Raw genomic sequence first — 25,753 nt, 5'->3', positions numbered from 1 at the left:
TTCGTCATAGAAATAAAATTGGAAATTTTTTTTTTTTGAATCAAAAAAAAACCTGAAATTATTATTATTTCAGTTATTATCCAGGTTGCACATTCCATAAAAAAAATATACACGAGTTAAAGGCATTACAGTCACACTGATTATATTTGTTGTCACCTAGTTGTCACTTATCAGCTAACATTTATATTAAGGATGTAACACATACGTCAAAAGATTTTCTGAAGTCAGAGATGCTTATTGCCAAAAACTGCCTGACTAGAGTTAATGAGAACTTTGATATTCATGATATTAAACAAGTGGTTACTGAAGATGTGTACCCTAATTTATATAAATTGAAACAGGTAGCTTTCACAATACCTGTTAGTTCCGCAACGTGCGAATGTTCGTTTTCTTCTATGCGTAGATTAAAAACATGACAAAGGACGACAATGACACAAGAGCGATTTTCAAATTTATCAATAAAAAATATTGAAAGGGATCTAACAAATAGTTTGGAGACAAAAACAATTATTGATAAATTTGGCGCAGCTAATAGAAAATTAGCACTTTATTGAATATTAACTTAATTAAAATAATGTAATATCATAATATCATATGAATTTATTTATTTGTCAGTAGACATCCGGTTTATAAGCTTTTGTGGGTGTGGGGTGAAGCCCCTGCGGGTTAGTGTGACTTATACAATTCTAGCCCCCCTAAAAAATTGACCTTAGTTGTGCCTATGCCTAAGTCAAACGTCAAATATCAACCTACGTTCTACGTAATGTTATTGAAATCTGAAAACATTGAACTAAAATCTTAGGTTTTATGTCCAAAACGTACAAAATCATGTGCCTTAGGCTTAAAGGCTTAAAATGTACACAATTCCGTTCGCTAATAAGGACTGTATAAAATCATGTTCTTTCCAAAATAACATAGCCACATAGGTACCAACCATGTTATATAGGTATACTACTGCGTAGGTATGTGCATAGAAGTATGTAGTATCTACCTATTATTATTTATGCTATGAAGTATAAGGATATACTATGGTATGATCATGATATTAAGTTTAAAACATTGATTGCGTAGCACACCTTTTAGAACAGACCACGAGGAATAGGTGCTAAATATTTTGATGAAAAAGCCCATTTTGTTTATTTTCAGTAAACACTCCAACGATTCTGACTTGAGAACTAGGTGGACGAATTCGTTAATGGCACTTTCAAGAATGCAATTCCCACACAACACAAATTTATATTATATTCTTAAAAATATTCCCACGATCAAAATACCTTTGGACGATATATCTGATCTCATGTTAAAAGTAAGTAACGATGAGTTAATCATTTAAAAATAAGTATATAGTACTACCTACAAAGTTAGGAATAATACTAAAAAAAAAATAAGATAAAACATGCATTTATTATAGTGTATCTAGAATCTAGAATTCTAGATGCAAGATACAAGACCTGCACATATTGTGATTGTGAAAAATATACAAGATGCAAAATACATTAGTCAGATATTATATTGATATTTTTATATTTTTTGATATAGGTGCTAATATTATATTATCAATTTATTTTATTTTATTAACTATTAAAAATACTGTTTGATGTCTACTAATTTACTTACAAAGCCATAAATATTGCATATTATAACACAATAAGTCTATAGTTACCTACATGTTATAAGTTTATAACTAATACAATATCACTATTTTTAAATTACATAATCATTTATCATGAACTCATAACTGAAATCTGATTTAATTTCATTGAAAACACACAAAATTGAAAATTAAAATTGTTTTATGTGGTTTTATTATAATAGACAATTTACAAAATGCGATGATACAAAGATACCGAGCAACATGGCAGTTGACACCTTGACGGTGTATTTATTATGAAAACATAATAATAATGTCAGTGTTGATAACTATAACATCTCTCTTTTTTTTTACAAATATAATTGAATACAATATTAGTATTTAATATTATAATACAAAATTATTAGTAATACAGTTTGATAATGATGATAATAATAATACAACACATAATATAATGATCATAATAATAGAACAGTTTGATAGGTATAATATAATAGGTTACATTGGCTTTAATGGTTTATGGTTTATGCTAATTTACATTACAAAATCTTTAAATCTGTTAGGTACTTTTTTTTTTCTTATGGGTCTGGTTAATTCTTCTTTCACAGAGACACTTTTGTTAGACTTATTTATCGCTTTTGATTCCTCCCCTATGTTTCCCTCATTATACTGTTTCCTGTTACATTATTTTTAGTATTTTTTAAGTGTTTACTATTTCTTCTGATAATTTTACCATTATTGTTTTCAACAAAGTATGATCTGGGTGCATTTGCCTTAGCTATGACCTTCCCCGGTAACCACACTTTATTATTGTGACATATTATACATGGGAATATTCTGACTCTTCTTTTTCCCCTTTGTTTATTATTTCAATTTGATGTTTAACATTTTCTGATTGTTTAAGGATTTCTATAGTTTTTTCTAATGATAAATCAGACTTATTGATTAATTGTTCTTGGAGTACTACATCTGAAGTATTAATAATAATTTGATCTCTTATGATAGAGTCTGTGAGTTGCCCATACTCACACCATGCTGCTAATAATTTTAATTGTGTAATGAAGTTTTCTAGTGACTGTCCGTGTTGGCGATTGTATTTAAGAAAATTAAATCTTTCAAATACAATATTATTTTTTCCTAGGCAGTACTCATCGAATGCCGCAATTACTTTTTGAAATATTGGGACTTTCTTCTCGTCATAGATTTGCTTTTCATCAAATGTGTTATAAATATTGATGCCTTCTTCTCCAAGTAACATGAGTAGTATCGCAGTTTTTGTTTCGTCCGAACACGTGTCACGATTACTTGCTAGTAGATATAGTGACAGTCGTTGTCTCTAGCTTTTCCAATTGGCTTCAATATTGCCGCTGAAGTTAATTTCTTTTGGTATTTTTGAATCCATTTTGAGTTTGTAGTGTATTTACAAATTATAGCAATCGACAAACAAGTTTAACCACAGCGCCATGTTTTATGTGGTTTTATTATAATTGACAATTATTTACAATGCGATGATACAAAGATACCAAGCAATATGGCAGTTGACGGTGTATACCTATATGAAAACATAATAATAATAATAATAATAATAATAATGTCAGTGTTGACAACTACAACAAAAATTGTATAACTACACCAACAAATACGTAAACAATGCATAGTTATTTACATTATAAAAATGCAAAAGTTATGTAAAAAAACTTTGAATTCTTGATTATTAAAAAAAATAAAATAAATGTTACTTATTTGAATTAAAATTGATAATTATATAGATACGTTTACAAATTATGTTCATTGACATTAAATCTTGTGTCGTTTAAAATAGACGTTCGCATAAGATAAATATATCGATGTATAATAAAAAAAAACCTATTCTACATCTATATACACTGGTTATTGGAGCTATAGGGGTTATCTCTAAATTAACATATTTTTTACTTGACATGACTCCATAAGTACCTAGTAGGTTAACTAAAATTATCCATATGATCATATTTGATAACACTGACGATAATAAAATTATGGATAGGTATATTGGTATAATATATTGAACAATAATGGATAATTAAAAAATTTCTTAACACGTTGACTGCCATGTGTACATTATTTGTGCACGGTAAAATTGTCGTTCATATGTAGATATTTTTTGTATGTTTGCCATACAAAAATTGGTCAAAATAAAAAGTAGATTATTACCTATAGGAACAAGTCATGCAATGAGTTCGTTAAAAATGCAGAGATGGTTTTAGAGGCTATGAAATTCATATTCTTATCTAAAATCAACAGTACTGTGTCAGAATTTTGTATGCAGTGATGATGAGTTAAAAAATGTCAGTGTACCTACCTACTTCATAATGTACACAGAAGCAAGTTTGGTAATTTATGGCGTGTACTCTAAAATGGTTTATGGAACAACAACACTACAACAGATTATCTGTGATTTACCATCCTAACCAACAGTGCATACATTCATATATTTTCTTAAATTGTGGCCTGTTAAAACTGTGGCCCCCTCTTGCAGCCGATCCACAGTTACTGCAAGTAGTAGATAGAAGACGTAAATAGTAATTTTTACCGTATCGTCGTTTGATTTTTTTTTATGTTTTAACGTGTGGCTACTAACACATTGCAAATAATTTGTAATATATAGTTGGCACCATCCATCGAAGATATATTTATAAAATGCTTTTGGAGAGGAGTGACGTACAAATGCAAGGATATCCTGCGGTTTCAACGTACAGAACAAGGGTTTTGTTATTCATTCAATAGCCAAACAGCCGAGAGGAGTACAAAGTAAATACCACTAACTTACTTATATAAGCTACAAGTTAAAACTAAATTCATGGTGACTATAAACTATAGAAAAAAATATAATATAAAGCTAGGATAAGAACAATTTCCATGTCCAATAGAACATGCAATGTATTTAAATATAATCAAACAAATACGTAAGAACTTGAAATTTTGTAGTTTTTAAAATTTCATGTGAGTAAGTGAGTGGTATTTGGAATTTATATGCATAGATGTTTAAATTTTTAGATATTATACCTGCAATTTGGACACTATGTTTGCCTTTTGAGGAATCAATATACGTAGATATCTTCAACTCATAAAAATTTTATCCCACAAATTATTTATTATAATCATACACAAATTTATGAATCTATTAAATAGTATATTTTGATTTCTCTGTGCGTTAATCTTTCTAGATCCCAGTATGGTGTGTTTAAATATGTATGCTTTATTATGTTAGTGAAATTTAATTGGTATTTATTCAAAATCTGTGTTATATATATGCTGTATACAATTTTCCTGTTGACCTGTTGTTTTTAAATACTTTAGTTACGAAGATGAGATCGATTTTTATTCTTCTGATCTAGAACAATTAAGTAAAAAATTTCGATTATACCTACTGGATTTGAAAATACTTGTAGCTAAACATATATTTGTACTGTATAAGTTCGGTTAATTATTTTTTATATATGGTTTTCGATTGAAGGTTTACTGATTTTATGTCTTAAAATTTCATTTAAAATTCACAAAATAAATCCATAAAAATTTATAGAAATTTAAAACTCAAAATATAAATATTTATGAAAATACAATTTTTTTAAATCTACAGTGGAGGAGAGGGGGATTGGAGAAACGTACGTTTAAGTAAATTATATGAAAGCTTTGGAACTGTTACACATTTGCGGTATAGTAATAGGTAAGCGTGACTTATCGTCTCATAAACATTCGAGCGATTCGTTTTTTCCATAATATCGAGCCCGTCTCCATTAATAAGTTATATAATCCTGTTTCCTTTTTGTAGATTGATTCTCATTCTTCTGCGTCATATTTAAAGTTACCTATATCTAGTATCTACTCCAAGTCAGACCTGTATGTAGACGTAATCAGTGAGGTTGCCTAACAAATATTAATAAGTGATAAACTTGAAACAATTTAATAGTAGTAACATTGTTTTTAGACATCAATGATTAGTAATCTTTCGTATATTATCTCTATTATGCACATACAATAACCATTATCGTTTTTATTATAGCAACGAAAGCAATATTCACCCACCATTTGATGGACGAGATGGAATACTCATTCCACTTCGGAACAATGCCGCGGGCAAACATACCGGACTAAAATTAATCATGAAGAATATGAGCAATGAATTTTTTCCAACCGACTACCGTAGGAGAGGCTTTAACGTAAGTAGCTGGTTAGGTGTACCCTTACATCTCTGATGTAAATCTGATGTTATCTTAATTACATTAAGATTATATTTGTTTCGAGTTAAAGTTTTAAATAATTAAGAAATTGATTTTGAACAATAATATATTATATATCCCTGTTGACTTAAAATAAAATAAAAATAAAACAATTTGGCCTGATGGCACACTAGCATAGTACCTATAATATACAAAAAATAAAACAGAAACAGTAGTGTTAGCACTATTAAATATAAATAATGGGGTTAAGTGGGTACCGCTCTGCTTTACGGTAATTATTGAGCAAAATATTGTAAAGGATATGCTAAAATTGAATTCAATGATAAATCATTACCCATGAAAAACGATTCTGAGTGAAGAAGTCTTAAAAAGAGTCGAAATAATCGAAAAATTATAATATCAAATTAAGAAAATATTGGTGAAAAACTCTACAGTTTGATGAATTCATTTCTAAAACAATAAAATACTTCGATTTTCTCTATAACCGTGTTTGCGCAAACATTTCCCTTTCCATCCCTTCATTTTTTCTATGATGAAAAGTGTCTTTGAAAAAAACTAATAATATGAAAAACACATGGCTAATTAGAAAACTAATAAATACTCATTCATCTCTCAGCTTAGAATTTAAAATATAACTGTTATCCACATATTAATAAAGAATAAATACAACTTAGGTATTTAAATATGTTTATTGTATTATTAATTTTAATTTTATATAGGCCATATACAATTGAAAAACATTTCAAACTAATTCTAAAATATGATTAAATCGTGTTATATATGAATTAGTAAGGAAGGTATCTGATCTAGTAATCTCTGCTTCAGTATTGTTCTTACTTCTTAGATAGTTCAATATAATATTCATAATGTTATCCCACTTATTAATTGTTATACATAATTAAATAACAATGTACATATTATTATATATTTTATTCATTTAAAATTAACATTTTATAAATCAACATATAATTTATACAGTCAATGTTCTTTGATCTACACTAATTTTCATAAAAACAATTTTCGTTTTAGACGGTGAATATTATAATTTACTCTATAAGAACGTTTATGGTAAAAAACCATAACAACTGTAAGTTATACAGTCTTTAACTCTAACTATATTCCGTATATTATCGTCATAGTATGTATGTAATTCATGTGTTACCATAATAATATTGAAAGTTCAAATCGATTTTTAAACAGAGGTGTAAAATACGCTTTATTAACTGTATTTTTTTCCGAACAGGTGTTGGTACATCCTCCCGATGGTGCTCCGGACGTGGCGTCTGCCTACAAGGTCCATGCAGTACGCGATCGCATCACGCAGATATCGGTAAGCGTGGCCCAGGTAGAGGCAGATGATTCACTCAACCGTCTTGACGATTGGAATGGCCAGTGTTATTTGTACAAAACAAAGGCAAAAAATCTCAGCTCACTGCTTCACAAGAGCAGCAATGAAGACACGTGCTTCATCAAGTGTAGGATGAAGGCCATCCACGAGGCATGCAACTGTACACAGTACTTTTTCAAATTGTACCAAGGTTAAGCGAGTTGTTACAATATTTCAAATTCATTAACTATATTAATTTTACATAGGTACCATAGAAAAAAACTGCCTTAGCTATAATAAACGTGTAACAAACTTATTCATATTTTTCGTAATATTTTACATTTTAGATTTTGAGCGTAGTGAATAAAAAAATGTATTCTATTCACTATTGTCAAAAATGTGTGTATGTAAATGCTCCAATTTTCGTCATAAGCATCTTTTCTGACAGAAAAGTGAATCTAGTTGACACTTTTGAAAGATCAAAATTGAATATTCAACATTCGTATCAGTGGCGTTACTAGAATTTCGTAATGATTGTCTTATTTATAAATATTGAAGTGAAACTTTTTTACAGAGTACACGAAAAATAAATCCGTCACGGTTAGTATTATGGTCGGTGGTTACTACACGACAGATAGGTAGCGTAATGATCAATACTGCGTTGATGTATCCAAAGTTTATTGACTCAAAAACTACTAGACTGTTTTCATTAGAAAGTTGTAACAATAAATTCCACGACACTTAGATAATAATATTAATAGTTTATTTCAATCTTACATATGCATTTTTTTCAGCTCATTTAAATAGAATACCTACTTTTTTTTGTTACCGATAGGGTTGCCATTAATCAAATATTATATGACTTGTTATTATAATAAAATTATCTGAAATACGAGTGGGCAGCTGGTTAATTATAAAATAAAATAAATATCCCTTTATCATTTAATTCATGTAATAATTCTATGCTACATGGATTAACAGAGAGGAAGAGGCGTCACAACTCCCGCTTAAAAAAAAAAAAAAACACTAACTCGTAGGACGTACAAGTCCATAAACTTGGGAAAATTGATTTTCCCAGAGTGGTAATCGTTTTTAGATCCGATTCAAACTGATAGCAAGGTACCTACTTATAAATACTTCATATATAACAGCCAACAATAAAAATATGTACATAAGAGAAAACTTATTAAAAAAAAAAAAACTATTAGGTATACACTTTTCAATGTTTCGATTATCAAGACCGTCGTATCGTCCATCTTATATACTCCGACATAAATCTTGTAGAAGAGAGATATTATCTATTTTTGATGTTCTTATTACAATAATCTAAATTGATACCCAGTATAAGCCGTATTGAAAACTTCAGGTTAAACAAACAGATTTTTTTTTTTTTTTAATATGGTTTAATAGTTCCATGTTATATAAATTTTTTTTTTTTTTTTTTTTTGCTTTACGCGCCATTTAGGCGCTTCGCAGCTTCTACCAAAGTTCTCCAAAGTTCTCGATCTTCTGCATCCACAATACTTGCTCCATTGCTTAATCTCTTCAGGTCGTCTTTTACTCGGTCCAACCACCGTTGTCTTGGCCTTCCTACAGGTCGTTTTTTATTTGGTTTGTTAATGAGTACCTGTTTTATCAATTTACCCTCTGCACGCCAAATATGGCCAGCCCACTCTAACCTTTTCGACCTTAGAAAATCTTTTAAATTGGCTGTATTAAACAGACTGCTTAAGTCAGCGTTTTTTCTTCGCTCGTATACACCAGTATTCGGGTTTAATATAGGCCCATATATTTTCCTAAGTATTTTTCTTTCGAAAGTCAACAGTTTATTCTCGTCACCCTGCGTCGTGGACCATGTCTCACATCCATACATGACAATGGGGCGCAAGTAGACAATGTATAGTTTTTTCTTTGTGTCTCTAGATAGCAGTTTCGATGTGAACATTTTTCTCATTGCATGGTATCCACGGTTTGCTGCACTTATCCTGGACTTAATCTCGTTATGCATATTATTTTTATGATTTATATTAGCGCCTAAGTACTTAAAATTTTCGACTTGCTCAAAAGAGAAATGATCAATGCTCACATTTTGTAACGGAGTAGGTCGTCTACTCATTAGCATATACTTAGTTTTATTTTCATTTATTTTAAGGCCCATCTTTTTACTTGTCAGTATGAGCTTTTGTACTGTCCCTTCTAATTCTGTTTTTGATTCTCCAAATAACACAATGTCATCCGCATATGCTAAGAGAGATGAGCGCCCCAGTACTTCCATTTCTCGGTCTCCCTGCATATCTCTTACGACTTTTTCAAGTGCTAGATTGAAGAGAGCGGGAGATAGCGCGTCCCCTTGTTTCAATCCACACCTGACCTCAAACTCCTTTGATGTTTCTCCAAGAAAGCGCACTTTGCAAAGCGTGTCAGAATTGCAGCACTTTATTAATTTAACCAACTTTTTTGGTATTCCGAAATGTATAAGTGCTGACCATAGCCGGTCTCTAATAATGCTATCATAAGCTTGCTGGAAATCGATGAAAATCATGTGTAGATCTTTGTCATACTCATAATATTTTTCCATAACCTGTCTAAGGGTGAATATATGGTCAGTAGTGGACTTTCCTTTCATGAAACCACACTGGTATTCACCGATTATTTCTGTTGAATATTTTTCAAGTCTATGTAAAATGGCTATTGACAAGACCTTGTAAGCAGTGTCCAAAAGGGATATGCCACGGTAATTTTCCACTTTCTTGGGGTCTCCTTTTTTGTAAATCGGGCAAATAATAGCGGTGTTCCAACCCTTTTCTAGTTTTTCTTGCTCCCATATAGTTGAGATGGTTTTGTGTAAGTATTCCAGGAGGTCTCGGCCAGCAAGTTTGAGTAACTCCGGATTTATGTTGTCCTCTCCTGGAGCTTTGTTGTTCTTCAGTGACTCCACTATTGATTTAATCTCCTCCAAACTAGGTTCCGGCACTTCTGGTTCCACTGTAACATATATTTGATCCTCAGCCGGTTCTCCAGATCCATCTGTATTGTTTGTTTCATCGTCTGATTTATTATTTAATAGATTCTCAAAATATGTTTGAAACTTGTCTATGATCATTTTAGGGTCTGATATGAGGTTGCCATCGTCATTAGTCATAAGATAGGTACGAGATTTAAAGCCTTCTTTTATTGATTTACATTTTTCAAAGAACATTTTCGGGTCCTTTTTATATGACTCAATGTCATTTAGGACATTTTTTTCTGATGCTCTTTTCTTTTGCCTAATTATTCTATTTGACCTTGCGCGAAACTCTGCATATTCCTGTAAATTTGAAGTCGAAGGATTTTGTATCATTTTAGCTCTTGCTGCTTTTCGGTTTTTTATCGCGTCTCGACACTCATTATCAAACCAGTGATTCTTACTTTTTCCCTTGGTAACTCGGAGAGTTTCTGCTGCTTTATTTAGTGATTCCTTTATTTGGGTCCACTCTATGACATTACTCAATTCTTCTTGTATTATGTTAAAGCTGTTCAATCCTTCCTTTATTCTGTTTTGGTATTCCATGATTTCCTTTTGATCTCTTAATTTACTTCTATCTAGTTTATGTGCTGTATTAGGTTGTTGCTTTTTTCTCCATATCGTTGACAGTTTTAACGATAGGCTTGCTATCACTAAGAAGTGGTCTGTGTCCCCATCCGCACCCCTATAGCTTCTGACGTTTTTTATGCTTGTTCGGTGTCGCTTGTCAATAATTATATGGTCGATTTGACTTTTCGTCTTACCGTCTGGGGCAGTCCACGTGTGCTTATGGATGTTCTTTCTAGGAAAATAGGTGCTGCTTATAATAAGGTTTTTCGATTCTGCAAAGCCAACTAATCTCAACCCATTATCATTAGATACTGAGTGCCAGCTCTCTTGGCCTATTGTTGGTCTAAGAAATTGTTCTTTACCGACCTGCGCATTCAGATCACCAGCAATTATCTTGATGCAGTTGTTTGGTAGAGAGTCAAATAATCTCTCTAGATCCTCATAGAAAATATTATATAAATACATTTTTTAAATTTGAAATATGGTTGTTATTTTATAGGCCTTGGAAGTCATTGTGGAATTGAACACATACCTTGTTTGATTGAGAACGATGGTAAGGGCGTGATTTTAATGATATTACCTATCACTACTTTAATAATTATTGTAGCTCTGTTTTATGAGCTTAACTTTGTTATAAACAAGTATATTTTAATTTAACGATTGAAAAATTATAATATTCAAAAACTTATTATGCCTTATGCCTATATGGCCATACACGCCCAATGCCCATTATAAGTTTTAATTGTAATATGATATTGAAAAGACATATTAACAACTAACAATATTATAGTCAAGCCACTTTTGAATATTATAAAATAATATATATAAGTATTAAATAATAATACTTTGTTGCCAGTATACCTTCTTATCAGAAATTAATAAATTAAAATTAAAATTTAATTTATGCATTTAAAAATATGAAATGGTTATGCCTAAAGGTATCGTTTAGTATTTTTATTTAATAATATGGCATTATTGTTTATAGCACGTGACTTTAAATTAAAACATTGCATTTATTGATCGATTATATTTTATGTATTTAGTTCCATAAAAAATATTTAGATACCTACAATTGAACACACTCACACTGCAAATACCTGTCTGAAATTCAATACAATAATCTGCATCATCTTTGTATCAAAATGTATTTGATAATAATTACTGAACAATCAAAATCAATAAAACATAATCTTTATTGGCACACCATTGACTATACCAACGATATTTTTCATTATTTAGTACTTCAACGAAACGCCAAAGTCACGGAAGACGAACCAGGGTTTCCAGAATGGAGCATACCATTTTCCATGCATTGTGATTGCAGACCGCCTTGTTCATTTATTACGTATACGACCGAGCTCAGGTATGAAATTAGGTAAGTTCATCAATGTGAAATACATTACATATTATATTGTTATTATTATTATTATTTAAGACTTCAAATTCGAGATTTATTAGATTATAGTAGTTTAGATATATTGAGGTAAAATTTAGCTAAAGGTATTTTGGTTTTACTTAATTATTTATAACATTTTATTTTAAATATTAATAACTATAATCTGGTATCATTATCTCGTTATCTTATATACTCGTTTTCCTGGTTCAAATGATTCTTTGAGTAAGATGGTAGTTATGTTTGATTTTTATCAAAGTGTTTAAAAATGAGTTTACAATTGCACGTTTCAAACCTGGGTTTGGGCTTCTTATACACATAAGATGAGTATGTCGAGATAAACCTACGTCCAAAACGTACGCTGGTGACTATGGTCTCTTCGTGTCATGTAAGCCTGATTGGCAATTTTTTAGGTAATGGTTTTATGGATTATTTAAATATTGTATATTTACTTATTTTTTCTAATCATCTAACCTCATGTTAATATTCTGACGAAAAAGTCAGATCTTTGTATTTGTGCTAGTGTGGGTGTTGTATGACATATAGCACTCCGTAGCCCCTACACGTCCACATGCACTACCCAAAGTGTGTATTTTACTACATGTAGTATGTAGACCAGATATTACACAGTAAAATTACACTAAACAAAACTTATCCGTGTGTAGACGCAATCTAAATAATATGACTTAATTTTTTTTTTTAGACAATTTATTAATAAAGAACCGTTGTCCTCGAGATACGATGTATTCCTAGAAGTAAATTACAGAGAACTATATGCTACAAGCTATCGTCGATCCATGAGATATACCACTCAAGACTTGTTGGGTAAGTATCCTAGTAGATAAACTATAATAGATACCGTAATATTTTGTATAATTTTTTTGATGCTAAGAAATCACATCTTAAATAGTTTTAAAACTATTTGATGCATTTCATTTATGCTGAAACAGAAGTATATATATATATATATAGTTGAAAAATTCACTAACTGATTTCTTGATTCTTACACGTGCTATGTACTGACGTCCCGCTGAGACATCTAAACACGCATATACACGTAGATATGTATAAGTGACCCTGGGGCGTATGATTTCGCCAACCAATTATATTGTGTAGGACCTCAATAGTTATATCGAAGGCCAAACTTCTAGCCTTTCCAAAATATTACCATAATTGGAATTAAATATACGAAATATTAAATATGAAATCGTAGTCTTGGCAGGCGTATCTAGAGATATGATAAATGTCGTCGGGTTATGGAGATTACGTATCGCGAATAACCAGGATGTGGACCGACCGGTCGCATGGGCGTGGGAAGCTGCGATATTAAAATAATACACGCGTACGCTTTTGCACGACTCGGCCATGGACACATACGTATCTTATCGATAGGAGAGGAAATGCAGAGAGTAGGACTATCTGGACTATATAGGAGAGCCCCGATTAGACCCAATTCAGACGTGAGCCACCAGAGTCAGAACAAGCACCTTCACGCCAGACACCAGTCCAATTTAATTATTCGGACTTAGAATATTTTGCAACCAAATCATTTTGTGCAGTAAAAGTGTTTTATTTACATAATAATCAAATAAATATCTAATAAATTAATCACAAATCAAGTTGTTATACTTATTACACCCAATCCATCTACCTCAACACCAGTCGTTTGTCCTCCTGTATGCTGGGACGCTACAAATTTGGCGCAGTCGGTAGGATTTTCCATCAACGGGAAGCTGAAAATTTTTTGTTTTCAACTTCACGGAGGCAACTCACCCAAGAGTCACGTTTGGAGGACTGATCACCTTCCAGCAACTCCGGGAAAAAGAGAATCTACGTAGCAAGCAGCTAGAGCAGTCAGGACAACAACAAGAGCAACAATGGAAGCAACTCAAGCAGTGACAGTATTGTGAGTTGTAATTTAAGTTTCGGGGTATTTATTTATGTAGGAATTTTAATTATAAGGCTCTGTCACGTCTCCTTTGGATCTGTTAGGACCATCGTATAAAATTTATTGTGAAGGTGTATATATATATATTATCTACTTAAAGAAATAATATGGTAGGTAATGTATAAAAGTGTAGGAAAATTTTGAGAAATATATATATGTTATCTACTTAAAGAAATAATATGGTAGGTAATGTATAAAAGTGTAGGATAATTTTGAGTATATAAAGGGTATATGTACCGATAAAAGTGTTATAAAGAGAATAAATGAGTATAAAGTGAATTTAAATAAATGTTATATGAGAATAATTTTGTGGTATAAATTAATATGAAATGAATATAAGTGAAAATAAATGAGAATAATATTGAGATATAAAAATGAATATAATATAATTGAGAAAATAATAAAGAGTATATATATATAATTGGAATTACGCGCGTAATGTCCTATAATGTAATGTCATATAATGCAATGTCATATAATAGATTGAATTGAAATAAAGAGATATTGAGTTAAAAAAATAATTGAGAGTTTATTAAATGGTAGTTAAACCATAATTTTTGTGATTTTGAGATATATTGATATAAATGGATAATTGAGTTTTAAAAAGAAGAAATAAATAAGTGAATAAATATTTGAAATAAATGTGCGCACATACATATATAAGTTGAATTAAAAGAGAAATATTAAGGAGTAAAATTGAATAAAGTGTAATTGAGAAAAGATATATAATAGAGTAGCTTAGGGGCCCTAGAATAAGCATTATATTAAATAAATTAGTGAGAAATAAATCGTAGTGAATATTGGAGTATTGGGTAATAAATATAATAGTTACTTTTAGTAGGTAATTAAATTAAGAATTTCAAAATAAATATTTTGAACAGTTATAGAATTAATAATAAATAGTGATAGAATAGTTAGCGACATTAGAATACAATTTAGGTATTTAAATTTTAGGTACATAAAATAAATAAATAATTTTATTTAAATAATTTTACTAAATGAATAAAATATACATTGATGAATAAAAATTTGGGAGATACGTCAGAGAATCCGACAGGGAATTTAACGGAAATAAATAACGATAGTACTGCGGACATAGGCGTACAGGTAGGAGAGGCAAGCGGTGCTAGCGTAGTAGCTGCCGAAACAAATATAGTAAAAATCGAAGAGTTAATCGATTTGAATAAAACAATTGAATACCCGAGTCCACAATATTCTGACCAAGATAGGTATTTAAGAACAGCTAAGGGAATAGCTTGGGTAGATTTAATTGAAACACCGAGTAGTTTACCTAGAAGAGGAGGAACTCGATCTGATCCGGGGGTAGTACACACGGAATTAGTCGCAGAAAAACGAACTAGAAAAGTTAGTAACGCTACACTAGAAATGGAATTCGATAAAGCTACGTCCCTTATACCGATATGTACGGGCGCGAATAATGTCGCGGAATTTATTAATACGTGTGATATTGTTGTAAAAGCAGTAGATAAGGATAAATTAGACTTGTTAGTTAAAGTAATAAATTCGAAGTTAGCCGGAAATGCTTTAGAAGCATGTAAATACCGCGAGACTAGTACGTGGAATAGTATAAAGTCAATTTTAAAGGGAGCTTTTGAACATAAGTCATCTGAGAGGACACTGACTTTAGGGTTACACTTTGCGCGTATGAAAGAAAACGAGTGCGTCGCGGAGTACGCGAGTCGAATCGAAGAAATCTATTATAAATTATGTACAATTGCAACAGAGAAATTAAATGAAGCCGAAGCCAAAATCTATAAAAGTCAACTTAAAAATCAGGCATTAATAATTTTTGTTAACGGGTTACCGAAACATTTAAATCTTGCACTAAAAGCTAGGGATCCAAAAACTTTAGAGGATGCTATGCAGGTAGCAAAAGACGAAGAAACCGAATATAACGCTAATTTAGATGTAGAAAAATTACGGAAAAACTTGGAAAGACAAGATTTAAACGGGGGAAATGTACTTGAAAATAAGTTTAGGAAACAAGGAAATGATAATAATAGTAACAAACAAAATTTTAATCGCGGAAATAATAGATATAATAATTATAACAACGGGTATAACGATTCTAATAGGCGAACTAATAATAACGTATATAATAATACATTCGATAAAAATTTTAATCGGAACGGATATAATAACGGAAGACAAAACCAGAGCAATTTTAATCAGCGTAATAATAATCAAAACAGGATATCGCCAAGTAACGCAGGATGTTATATCTGTGGCGGCACAAATCATTTCGCACGAGACTGTAGGCAGGCAGGTCAAAATCTGAGACAAAACATTAATATGAATAGACAACAAATTCCAAATTTCAATCCGCGTAGAAACAACAATAGTAATAATAACGTAGTGGAACCACTGAGTTGCACCTATTGCAATAAAAGAGGACACGAAATTTCGAGTTGTTACACAAAACAGCGAAACGATAGGAATAACGCAAATTCGTCGGGAAACGCTCAGATGCCAACCTCGAGTGGGGTGAGATTGGTACATCAAATAATCGATTCAGAACCCTCACAGAGCGATGCTTACGCATTTCAACAGCTATAATTCAAAATCATATAATGTTACAATCACCTAGTTTTAATACAGAAAACGTTCAATTACTATTAGACACGGGTAGCGATTTAAATTTAATAAAAATAAATAAATTAGCTAATAACACGATAATAAATGAAAATGAAAAAATTTATCTAAAAGGCATAAACGAAAAAATAGTTCCTACAATTGGACGTACAATAATTACATTAATAATAGATAAAAACGAATTTAAAACTGACTTTTTTGTAGTAGATAAACAGTTTCCGGTCGATAAGGACGGAATACTAGGACAGAAATTTCTGATAGAAAATAACGCTATAATCGATATCGCAAATAGTACATTAACAATAAAAGATAAAAATGACTTTAACGAAAATAAAATATGTTTCACATTAAAACCGCGAACGGAAACGGTGGTTTGCATACCGATTGCAGATCCCGATATGGAAAATAAAAATATTTTAATAAATAAACAACAATTATCAGAGGATGTGTATTGCGCAAATATATATAATACGGTTAAAAATGGCAAGATTACAGTTAGTGTATTAAACATATCAGAAGTAGCACAGGAAGTGAAATTAGCGCAGATTAATAAAATATCATATGAATATGACGTGGATACAGATAATCACGAAATAAAAAATATAGTTCATGATAATACACGCGTAGATAAAATAAAAAGTCTTATTAGGAGTGACCATTTAAATACAGAAGAACGCGAAACGATAATAAAAATTTGTGAGCAATATGCCGACATATTTTATTTAGAGAACGATTATTTAACTATGACAACAGCGGCAGAACACGTAATTAAATTACCTGTTGACCAAGCCCCAGTTCATCGAAAACCATATAGGCTACCGCATGCGCAGTTACCTATAATTGAGGCAGAACTTGCGAAAATGGAAGAAAACGATATCATAGAACGGAGTATGAGTCCGTTTAACGCACCACTCTTATTAGTGAAAAAGAAGGCAGACGCGTCAGGGAAGGAAAAGTTTCGAGTAGTTATAGATTTCAGGGCATTAAATAATGTTACCTTAAACGAATTTCACCCTTTACCGAATATCACAGAGATTCTAGACCAATTAGGTCAATGTCAGCTTTTCACTCTACTCGACCTTCGAGCGGGATACCATCAGGTACCTTTAGCAAAAGATTCTAGAGAGCTTACGGCCTTTTCAACAGGTCAAGGTCATTACCATTTTAAGCGATTAGTGATGGGATTGGCGTCAGCACCCAGTACGTTCGCACGTATGATGGCAAACGTTTTATCGGGACTAATTGGAGTAAAGTGTTTAGTTTATTTAGATGACATAATAATATACGCGAAAAACTTAAGTGACCATAACAATAAATTAATTAGCGTATTCGAAAGATTACGTATACATAATCTAAAAATAGAACCAGACAAATGTGAATTTCTAAAACGAGAATGCCTGTTCCTAGGACATATAATTTCGGAACATGGAATTAAACCAGACCCAAAGAAAGTTACTGCAGTTCTAGATTTTCCAATACCAAAGAATGTAAAACAAATAAAAAGTTTTCTAGGACTTAGTGGATATTACCGGAAGTTTATAGAAAATTATAGTTCGATAGCTAGACCGATGACTAGGTTGTTAAAGAAAGATGTAAAGTTCGATTGGGACGATGATTGTCAACAAGCGTTTGATAAATTAAAAACATTACTTTGTTCAGAACCAATTTTGCAATACCCAGATTTTACGAAAGAATTTATACTTACGACCGACGCGAGTGGGAAAGCGCTAGGAGCAATATTATCACAAGGAAAGATAGGGAGCGATCTACCTATATCATACGCGTCTAGGACGTTGAGTCAGTCGGAAGCGAATTATTCAACAACGGAATTAGAATGTTTAGCAATTATATTTGGGGTTAAACATTTCAGACCATATCTCTACGGTAGAAAGTTCACGATTCTTACAGATCATCGACCATTATCTTGGTTGTTTAACTTAAAAGATCCTTTATCTAAATTAGCAAGGTGGAGAATCGAATTGGAACAATATACATATGAAATTAGGTATAAACCAGGTGTACAAAACGCGAATGTAGACGCGTTAAGTCGGATGTATAATATTAAAGAAATAAAAGATGAAAGTTACGCAAACTTTCTTGAAAAATCGGAAACTATGATAATAACCAATAGAAACGTGAAAGAGGTACACGGTGAACTAATAGAGTCACCAACTGAATACAATATAGTGTCAGAAATAGAAAAGTATTATAATTTTAGGTCAGGAATAAATTACGAACTAAAACAAAGATTCGGAAAGGATAAAACACTAAAATCGAATAAGGATATCGGGGGCGTTGTAAAATTTAAAACGGACGATAGATATATAATATTTTTGATAACGAAAAGTAAACAAAAGCAATTAGCGACGTATGAAAATATGTATCTGGCATTATTGAATTTAAAATATTTCTGCGAAAAACATTCATTAACTAAGTTAGCTATGAACCAGTTAGGGCGAAAAGACGGTTTAGATTGGGCAAAAGTTCGATCTATGATACGATATGTATTTCGTAACACAAACATCGAGATAATAATCTGTACTAAATTAGAATACAGTAAGGAAGAAAAATTAGTTATTTTTAAACAATTTCACGATTCTTTACTAGGAGGTCACGCAGGAATACATAGAACATATAAAAAAATTAAACGGCAATTTAACTGGCCAAATTTAAAACAGGAGGTAAAAGATTACATAAAAGGTTGTGCTTCATGTCAGGCGAATAAAACTACTAACAAACATCATAGAAGTCCCATGGTAATCACTACGACAAGTTCTAAACCATTCGAAAAATTATTTATGGACATTGTAGGACCATTAATAGAAACTGAGTCAGGTTTCAAGTACATACTTACTTTTCAAGACGATTTGACAAAATATTCGTTGGGAGTCCCGTTACATGACCACACGGCGAATACGGTAGCGAAAGAATTTGTTACTAAGTTCGTATGCGTGCATGGAATACCTCAAACGATTTTAACAGATCAGGGCACTGATTTTCTTAGCAAAATCTTTTCCGAAGTATGTAAATTACTGAAGATTAACAAAATAAATACAAGTCCTTATCATCCACAAACCAACGGTAGTTTAGAAAGGTCACATAGAACTTTAGCTGAATATCTAAGACATTACGTAGATAAAGATTTAAATAATTGGGATCAATTACTACCTTACGCACTATTCGTATATAACTCAACAGAACACACCGCAACTAATTACCAACCGTATGCGTTGTTATATGGAAGAGATTTAGATATACCAGTAAAATTAAAATGTAATCCAGAACCTAGGTATAATTATGACGATTATGTATTCGATCTAAAACAGAAAATGCAAGAGTCGCATAAAATCGCGAGAGAAAGGTTAATACAAAAGAAAATAAAATCTAAAAATCATTATGATAAAAAGGTTCACAGTGAGGACTTCAGGATAAAAGATTTAATATTACTTAAAGATAAAACCCAAAAGAATAAACTAAGCGCGTTATGGAAAGGACCATATGAAATTCTAGAAGTCCTAGATAGTGAAAACGTGGTAATAGCGCGAGGTAGACAGCGGGTCACCGTGCATAAGAACGATGTAAAGAAATATTATGAGACCATGGCATAAAGTAAATAAAAAAAATATAAAAAAAATAATAATTAAGTATAATTCGTAAATAAGATATAAGTATAATATAATAAAGTATAGTATAAAATAGGGGGTAAAAATAGAATTAAAAACTATACATATTAAAAATAATGACCTATTAAATTAATCAACAGAAAGGAAACACACAAGTTTGTCATCATGGATTTTGAATTTTCGATGATAAATAAGACTGATATGGTTCTGATATCCGGGGCCATATCCAATAGTTTGGACAGATACAAAATAAGAAAATTGGAGGGAAGACCGTTAGTACTACCAACCAACACGGAGGTCAGACCTATATTGGACCGAGAGGTTGTGGTAGTAAGAAAAGAAATTAAACGTATTTTTAGATGTAAAGAAGTGTTGAGAGATACTTGTTTAGGACAGTTAGAGTTAAGTTTAAACACAGAGTTAAATAATTTAGATAAGGAATATATAAAGGAATATTTAGCACATGGAGATAAAATTAATATAATCGTACTATGGAACGGACATTCGGATGTAAGAGTATTACATAAATTAAAAATAGACCAGGTTCCGATTCTTAACATTACTCGTTACGACACGAGGTTCGACCAAAATTTCAGCATAAGGTTAGAAAAACTAGCAAATAAAGAGATAATATTCGAAACCAATATCGGAAAGTTCGATAAAATAGGGAGATTGCTGAACCTCCAAGAAACGCATGATGCAGTTTGTAAAAAGACACATAATATAACACATGCCCACGATCCTCGGACGGATGTACAATTTACAAAATGTATATTCGACCACGTAGTAAGAAAAATGGGGTATGATAATTTAATTAAACATTTTAGATAACTATAGGTAGAGAATAGAAAACTATGGATGGACCGCTACGACTTGAGACCTATGCAAAAGAGTCGTAACGGATATGTCCATAGGTTGGAATAGATAAAGAACACCGGAAAAACCGGATAGTACCTATAAATTAGAATATATATATATACACTTAGAACGTATAGAATGTATGGTTAAGGGAATTAAATTAAAGGGATAAGTTAGTTAGAGGAACTTTATTAATATTGTTATAAAAAAAAAAATGAAAAAAAAATTAATGTAAACTATGGTTATGGGAAAATATTATTATAGGATAATTATGTTAATCAAATAAATAAACAATTAATGGAATATAAATGTACTACTAACACATTCTTTATTATTATATAAATACGAAAAAAAAAATATATTATTAATATAACTATTAACAAAAAATATATCATATTATATAAAACATTATTATTATTGTAATCTAATTATTGTAAATGCGATAAGCATATAGATATATTATACATTCTAATCATTGCATGTAAAACTATGAAATTGTAAGAACTTGTAAAACATATAACATTTGAATTTGTACACAAGCTAAAACTTGTAAATGTAAAAATGTAAAGTAACTGTTACAGATATTATTTAAAGATTTCTGTCTTGAGGACAGAAACCTTTTTTTTAGGGGGGAGGTGCTATGTACTGACGTCCCGCTGAGACATCTAAACACGCATATACACGTAGATATGTATAAGTGACCCTGGGGCGTATGATTTCGCCAACCAATTATATTGTGTAGGACCTCAATAGTTATATCGAAGGCCAAACTTCTAGCCTTTCCAAAATATTACCATAATTGGAATTAAATATACGAAATATTAAATATGAAATCGTAGTCTTGGCAGGCGTATCTAGAGATATGATAAATGTCGTCGGGTTATGGAGATTACGTATCGCGAATAACCAGGATGTGGACCGACCGGTCGCATGGGCGTGGGAAGCTGCGATATTAAAATAATACACGCGTACGCTTTTGCACGACTCGGCCATGGACACATACGTATCTTATCGATAGGAGAGGAAATGCAGAGAGTAGGACTATCTGGACTATATAGGAGAGCCCCGATTAGACCCAATTCAGACGTGAGCCACCAGAGTCAGAACAAGCACCTTCACGCCAGACACCAGTCCAATTTAATTATTCGGACTTAGAATATTTTGCAACCAAATCATTTTGTGCAGTAAAAGTGTTTTATTTACATAATAATCAAATAAATATCTAATAAATTAATCACAAATCAAGTTGTTATACTTATTACACCCAATCCATCTACCTCAACACCAGTCGTTTGTCCTCCTGTATGCTGGGACGCTACACACGTTATTGAAATAATACATTCAATATTTATACCTATATTCAGGGCCGGATTGGTTAGGCGAGCTACCGAGAAAATCTCGGTGGGCCGCTTAAAGTTAGGGCCGGTAGTGTCAGAGTGTGGGTGAAAATAAATACATGTTAGGATAAATAAATAAGTTCGTAACGATCTGTGGAAAAAGATATATTAGTTAATTTAAACAACAATGAAATAATAAACGAATTAGCCAAAAAGAATTATAAAATTGCAAATTTGTTAAATATGCAATTTCAATATTATTTCAAAAAATATAATCATTTAAAAAATGACTATATTTTTATGCTAAAAATATAGTAAAAAATAACTGCATTATTATTATATATATATTATAATACATAAATACAGAATATATTCAACTATATAAACACATGATAAATTTCTTAAAAATGGCATGGGCAGTTGAATATTTAGAACCATAATTTTCCGGGGGGGGGGGGGAGTTATCCCGGCATTAGTACCCCATTTGTCAAAAACTTCCCATAGGTACAAATTTTGGGCAAGTGAATATGTAAATGGGCCGCCTAGAAGTGAAAATCTCGATGGGCTGATTTATACCAATCCGGCCCTGCCTATATTTACCTATTCCTTATTCATTATACCTCAACCTTCTCCTGTTTTTAAATAAGCGAAAATAAAATTTCTGAGTTATTCTTCTGTAAATATTCCAATAGTCGATTCGTATTGTATTTAGAATATATTTTGTATTCAATCCTAACCATAACTTTTTTTTGTGCATCATTACATGGAGACCATACTGTTTTCACATGACTTATCCCTAATGCAGCATCGCTTATTTGTTGAAAAATATTTACAACTTTTATCTGGTACCTGATAACAGTAAATAGTCTTCCTCGGTGACTACTGGTATATATGCGCATATCCCAAACCATCTGATATCTCACTATTATTATTACATTTTTTGATTGAAAATAGACGGTGCATGCCTCGACTTACTCGACTATTACATGAAATATATTAATTATTCGTATAATTGATTTGTTCTGTCTTGTCTGGGTTTTCGCAGGTTGACCTAAGTTCACCGCCCTAGACATCTCGTTCATTAAGTCCTTTTTTCAGACTGACCAAGCTCGCCATTTTAGACTTCGAGTCCTTAGAACCCTTTTTTCGAACCGACCTGAGCCCGCCGCTCTTGAAATCCGTTCTTGGCAGGCACTCATCTGCAGCCTCCGCTGCTGGTCGAGATCTCTCCTCTTTCTTTTTGAGGATCAAGATCTTCTCCACCATTTTATAGAAGATCCAGAATATCTCTTCAGCTTCGTAAAGTGCGATCGTCTTCTCTTGTTGATCAGCTCTGCGAAGTCTTGGGGGTGACCCAAGCGCTGGTAGATCTCTGTAGGAGGCCATTCCAGTTCTTGCAGTAAAAGATTGTGTGCTCCGCAGTATCTGAGACGGGCAGTGCGAGCAGCGCGGACATGCAAGTGGCCTTGGCGAACCCCTGGTTTGGGGGTCGTTCTTTTTTCCCATCTGATTATATCAGGTATCATATGGCGGGTACAGGTGGCCTTGTCCGTGCGAGCCCATTTCCTGTACCACTCTATGATGGTTGATTTCCTCTTAAGTTTCTTCATTTTCGTCTGGGAAAGAGATAGTACTCTCGAGAGCGGGTCCTCTGATAACCTGATATAATTCCCGAGTAACCGAGTTTTCGGATCTAGCTGTCTCGGCTTCGTCTGGTCCGAGCCTCCTTAGGGAGGACTAGTATACCCTCCCGAGGGATAGCGCTGTTAATCTGAGTTCTGCTAGTTAGACATTCCACCGATACATGGGCTCCTTACCATCAGAGGCATTCAGGCCTGTAGATTCATTCAGAAATGTATCTAGAGTTGTTTTCCACTTTTATCTCTCCTTGTCTGATCTTAATAGGCTTTGACTTAACGTAATTGTAAAAAGCTTTCAGGTCAAACTTCTTTAGCCTTCAATCTGGGTCAGTGGAGGATGTTGTGTCAGCCTAGCACCAGCTGGGGAGGCTCTGTAGAGAAAGCCACGGAATCGTGGTAGCTCATGTTGACTACATCAAGTACCACCCAGTAGTAAATGGTGACAGCTTTGGAGATGGTAACGTCTATTATGGATGTCGTCCGGTCCCCACCCCTCTAACGAAGGTGGGCGTATCGCCCATGTTAGCTGCTGGGCTCACTTGTTTGCGATTCCGTGGAGGTAAGCTGAGTGGCAGCTGGTGTTAAAAGGATGATTCCTATGTTGAGAGCGAGCTGGTTCTGGGCGGCCAAAATGTTGTGGAATTGAAGAGCTTCAGATTTTACCGGGTTACCGGCTAATACCTTGGCTACTTCTTCTAGTCTGTTTATTGTATCTTTCAGGAGGTTCCTGAATACGAGATTCTCTGGGTTCGCGCCCATGCCATTTTACTTGGATTCGGAGTTAACATAACTATATACATAAACTTAAGGGCTTTCTAAGGAGGTTACAACGCCTGTCGACAATGAATTGCGTTCCATTGTCAACGGGGTATATCTCGCCAACAATGCAAGTTTTGCCATCAATATCCCTCTTGGTATATTGGGGGGGGACGCCTGTACTGTAAAGAGTTTTGGTGTTTCCTTCTTTAGGTTGCTTGCGGTTCTTCATGTCTTGTGGTTCCATTGCGTGCCGTGGGGAAGGGATTACCCACCACGCCCGAGAATGAAATTCGGGTGCCGCAGTAGCAAACCTTAACCATACCTAATCTAACTTACCTCGGTGCAGAAATGTTTGTAATAAATTTGGAATCCCGATGAACATAAATATTTGGTACTTTTAAAAATGAAATTCAGCACCAACAATTTTTGAACGTTTTATGGGAGATCTACGTGTCGTAATTGCTGTTCCGGACATGACATAATAATAATATTAATGATAATATTAGACAATCTTATATTTAACAGTGTCGTTTGGTGGAGTGGCCAGTCTATTCCTTGGTTGCAGTCTAGTCAGTATATTGGAAATCCTTTACATCATCTACAAGTCATTCTTGGTTCTTGTGCGAAAACATTACAACAAATACGAGTTAAACAACAACGCATTTTGAGGAGATGCGACTGCGATATAAGTGGTTTCAATAACCAACACTTGGAATCATATAGACTAAAATATCGCATAATATATTCTTAAAAATAACTATTCATATATTCTAAATATTTACAAATAATATGTTCTATAATGTCATGTTCAAGAAAAAGAAAATTATGATTTTGATTTCAAATTAATATAAAGAAATTTGCAAACTATCA

The 25,753-nt window shown here is 32.4% G+C and overlaps 1 protein-coding gene across 1 annotated transcript in view; it reads left to right on the top strand.

The window, feature by feature from the left end:
* LOC107167070 (pickpocket protein 19-like) overlaps positions 1 to 25,551 on the top strand; it is a 30,650-nt gene extending 5,099 nt beyond the window's left edge. Inside the window, exons 3-10 of the mRNA XM_015515959.2 lie at positions 1,147 to 1,306; positions 4,239 to 4,381; positions 5,634 to 5,790; positions 7,055 to 7,349; positions 11,212 to 11,265; positions 11,952 to 12,087; positions 12,809 to 12,930; positions 25,409 to 25,551. Of these exons, the coding sequence (XP_015371445.1) occupies positions 1,147 to 1,306; positions 4,239 to 4,381; positions 5,634 to 5,790; positions 7,055 to 7,349; positions 11,212 to 11,265; positions 11,952 to 12,087; positions 12,809 to 12,930; positions 25,409 to 25,551 (1,210 nt within the window). The remainder of the gene's footprint in view (positions 1 to 1,146; positions 1,307 to 4,238; positions 4,382 to 5,633; positions 5,791 to 7,054; positions 7,350 to 11,211; positions 11,266 to 11,951; positions 12,088 to 12,808; positions 12,931 to 25,408) is intronic.
* Positions 25,552 to 25,753: the final 202 nt, after the last annotated feature.

Source organism: Diuraphis noxia, unplaced genomic scaffold (genome assembly GCF_037042655.1).
Source record: "Diuraphis noxia isolate RWA-SAM2 unplaced genomic scaffold, SU_Dnox_SAM2 contig0001, whole genome shotgun sequence".
Taxonomy (NCBI): Eukaryota; Metazoa; Arthropoda; class Insecta; order Hemiptera; family Aphididae; genus Diuraphis; species Diuraphis noxia.
Note: the sequence above shows the minus strand (reverse complement) of the source record. Positions and strands in the feature narration are given on the sequence as shown.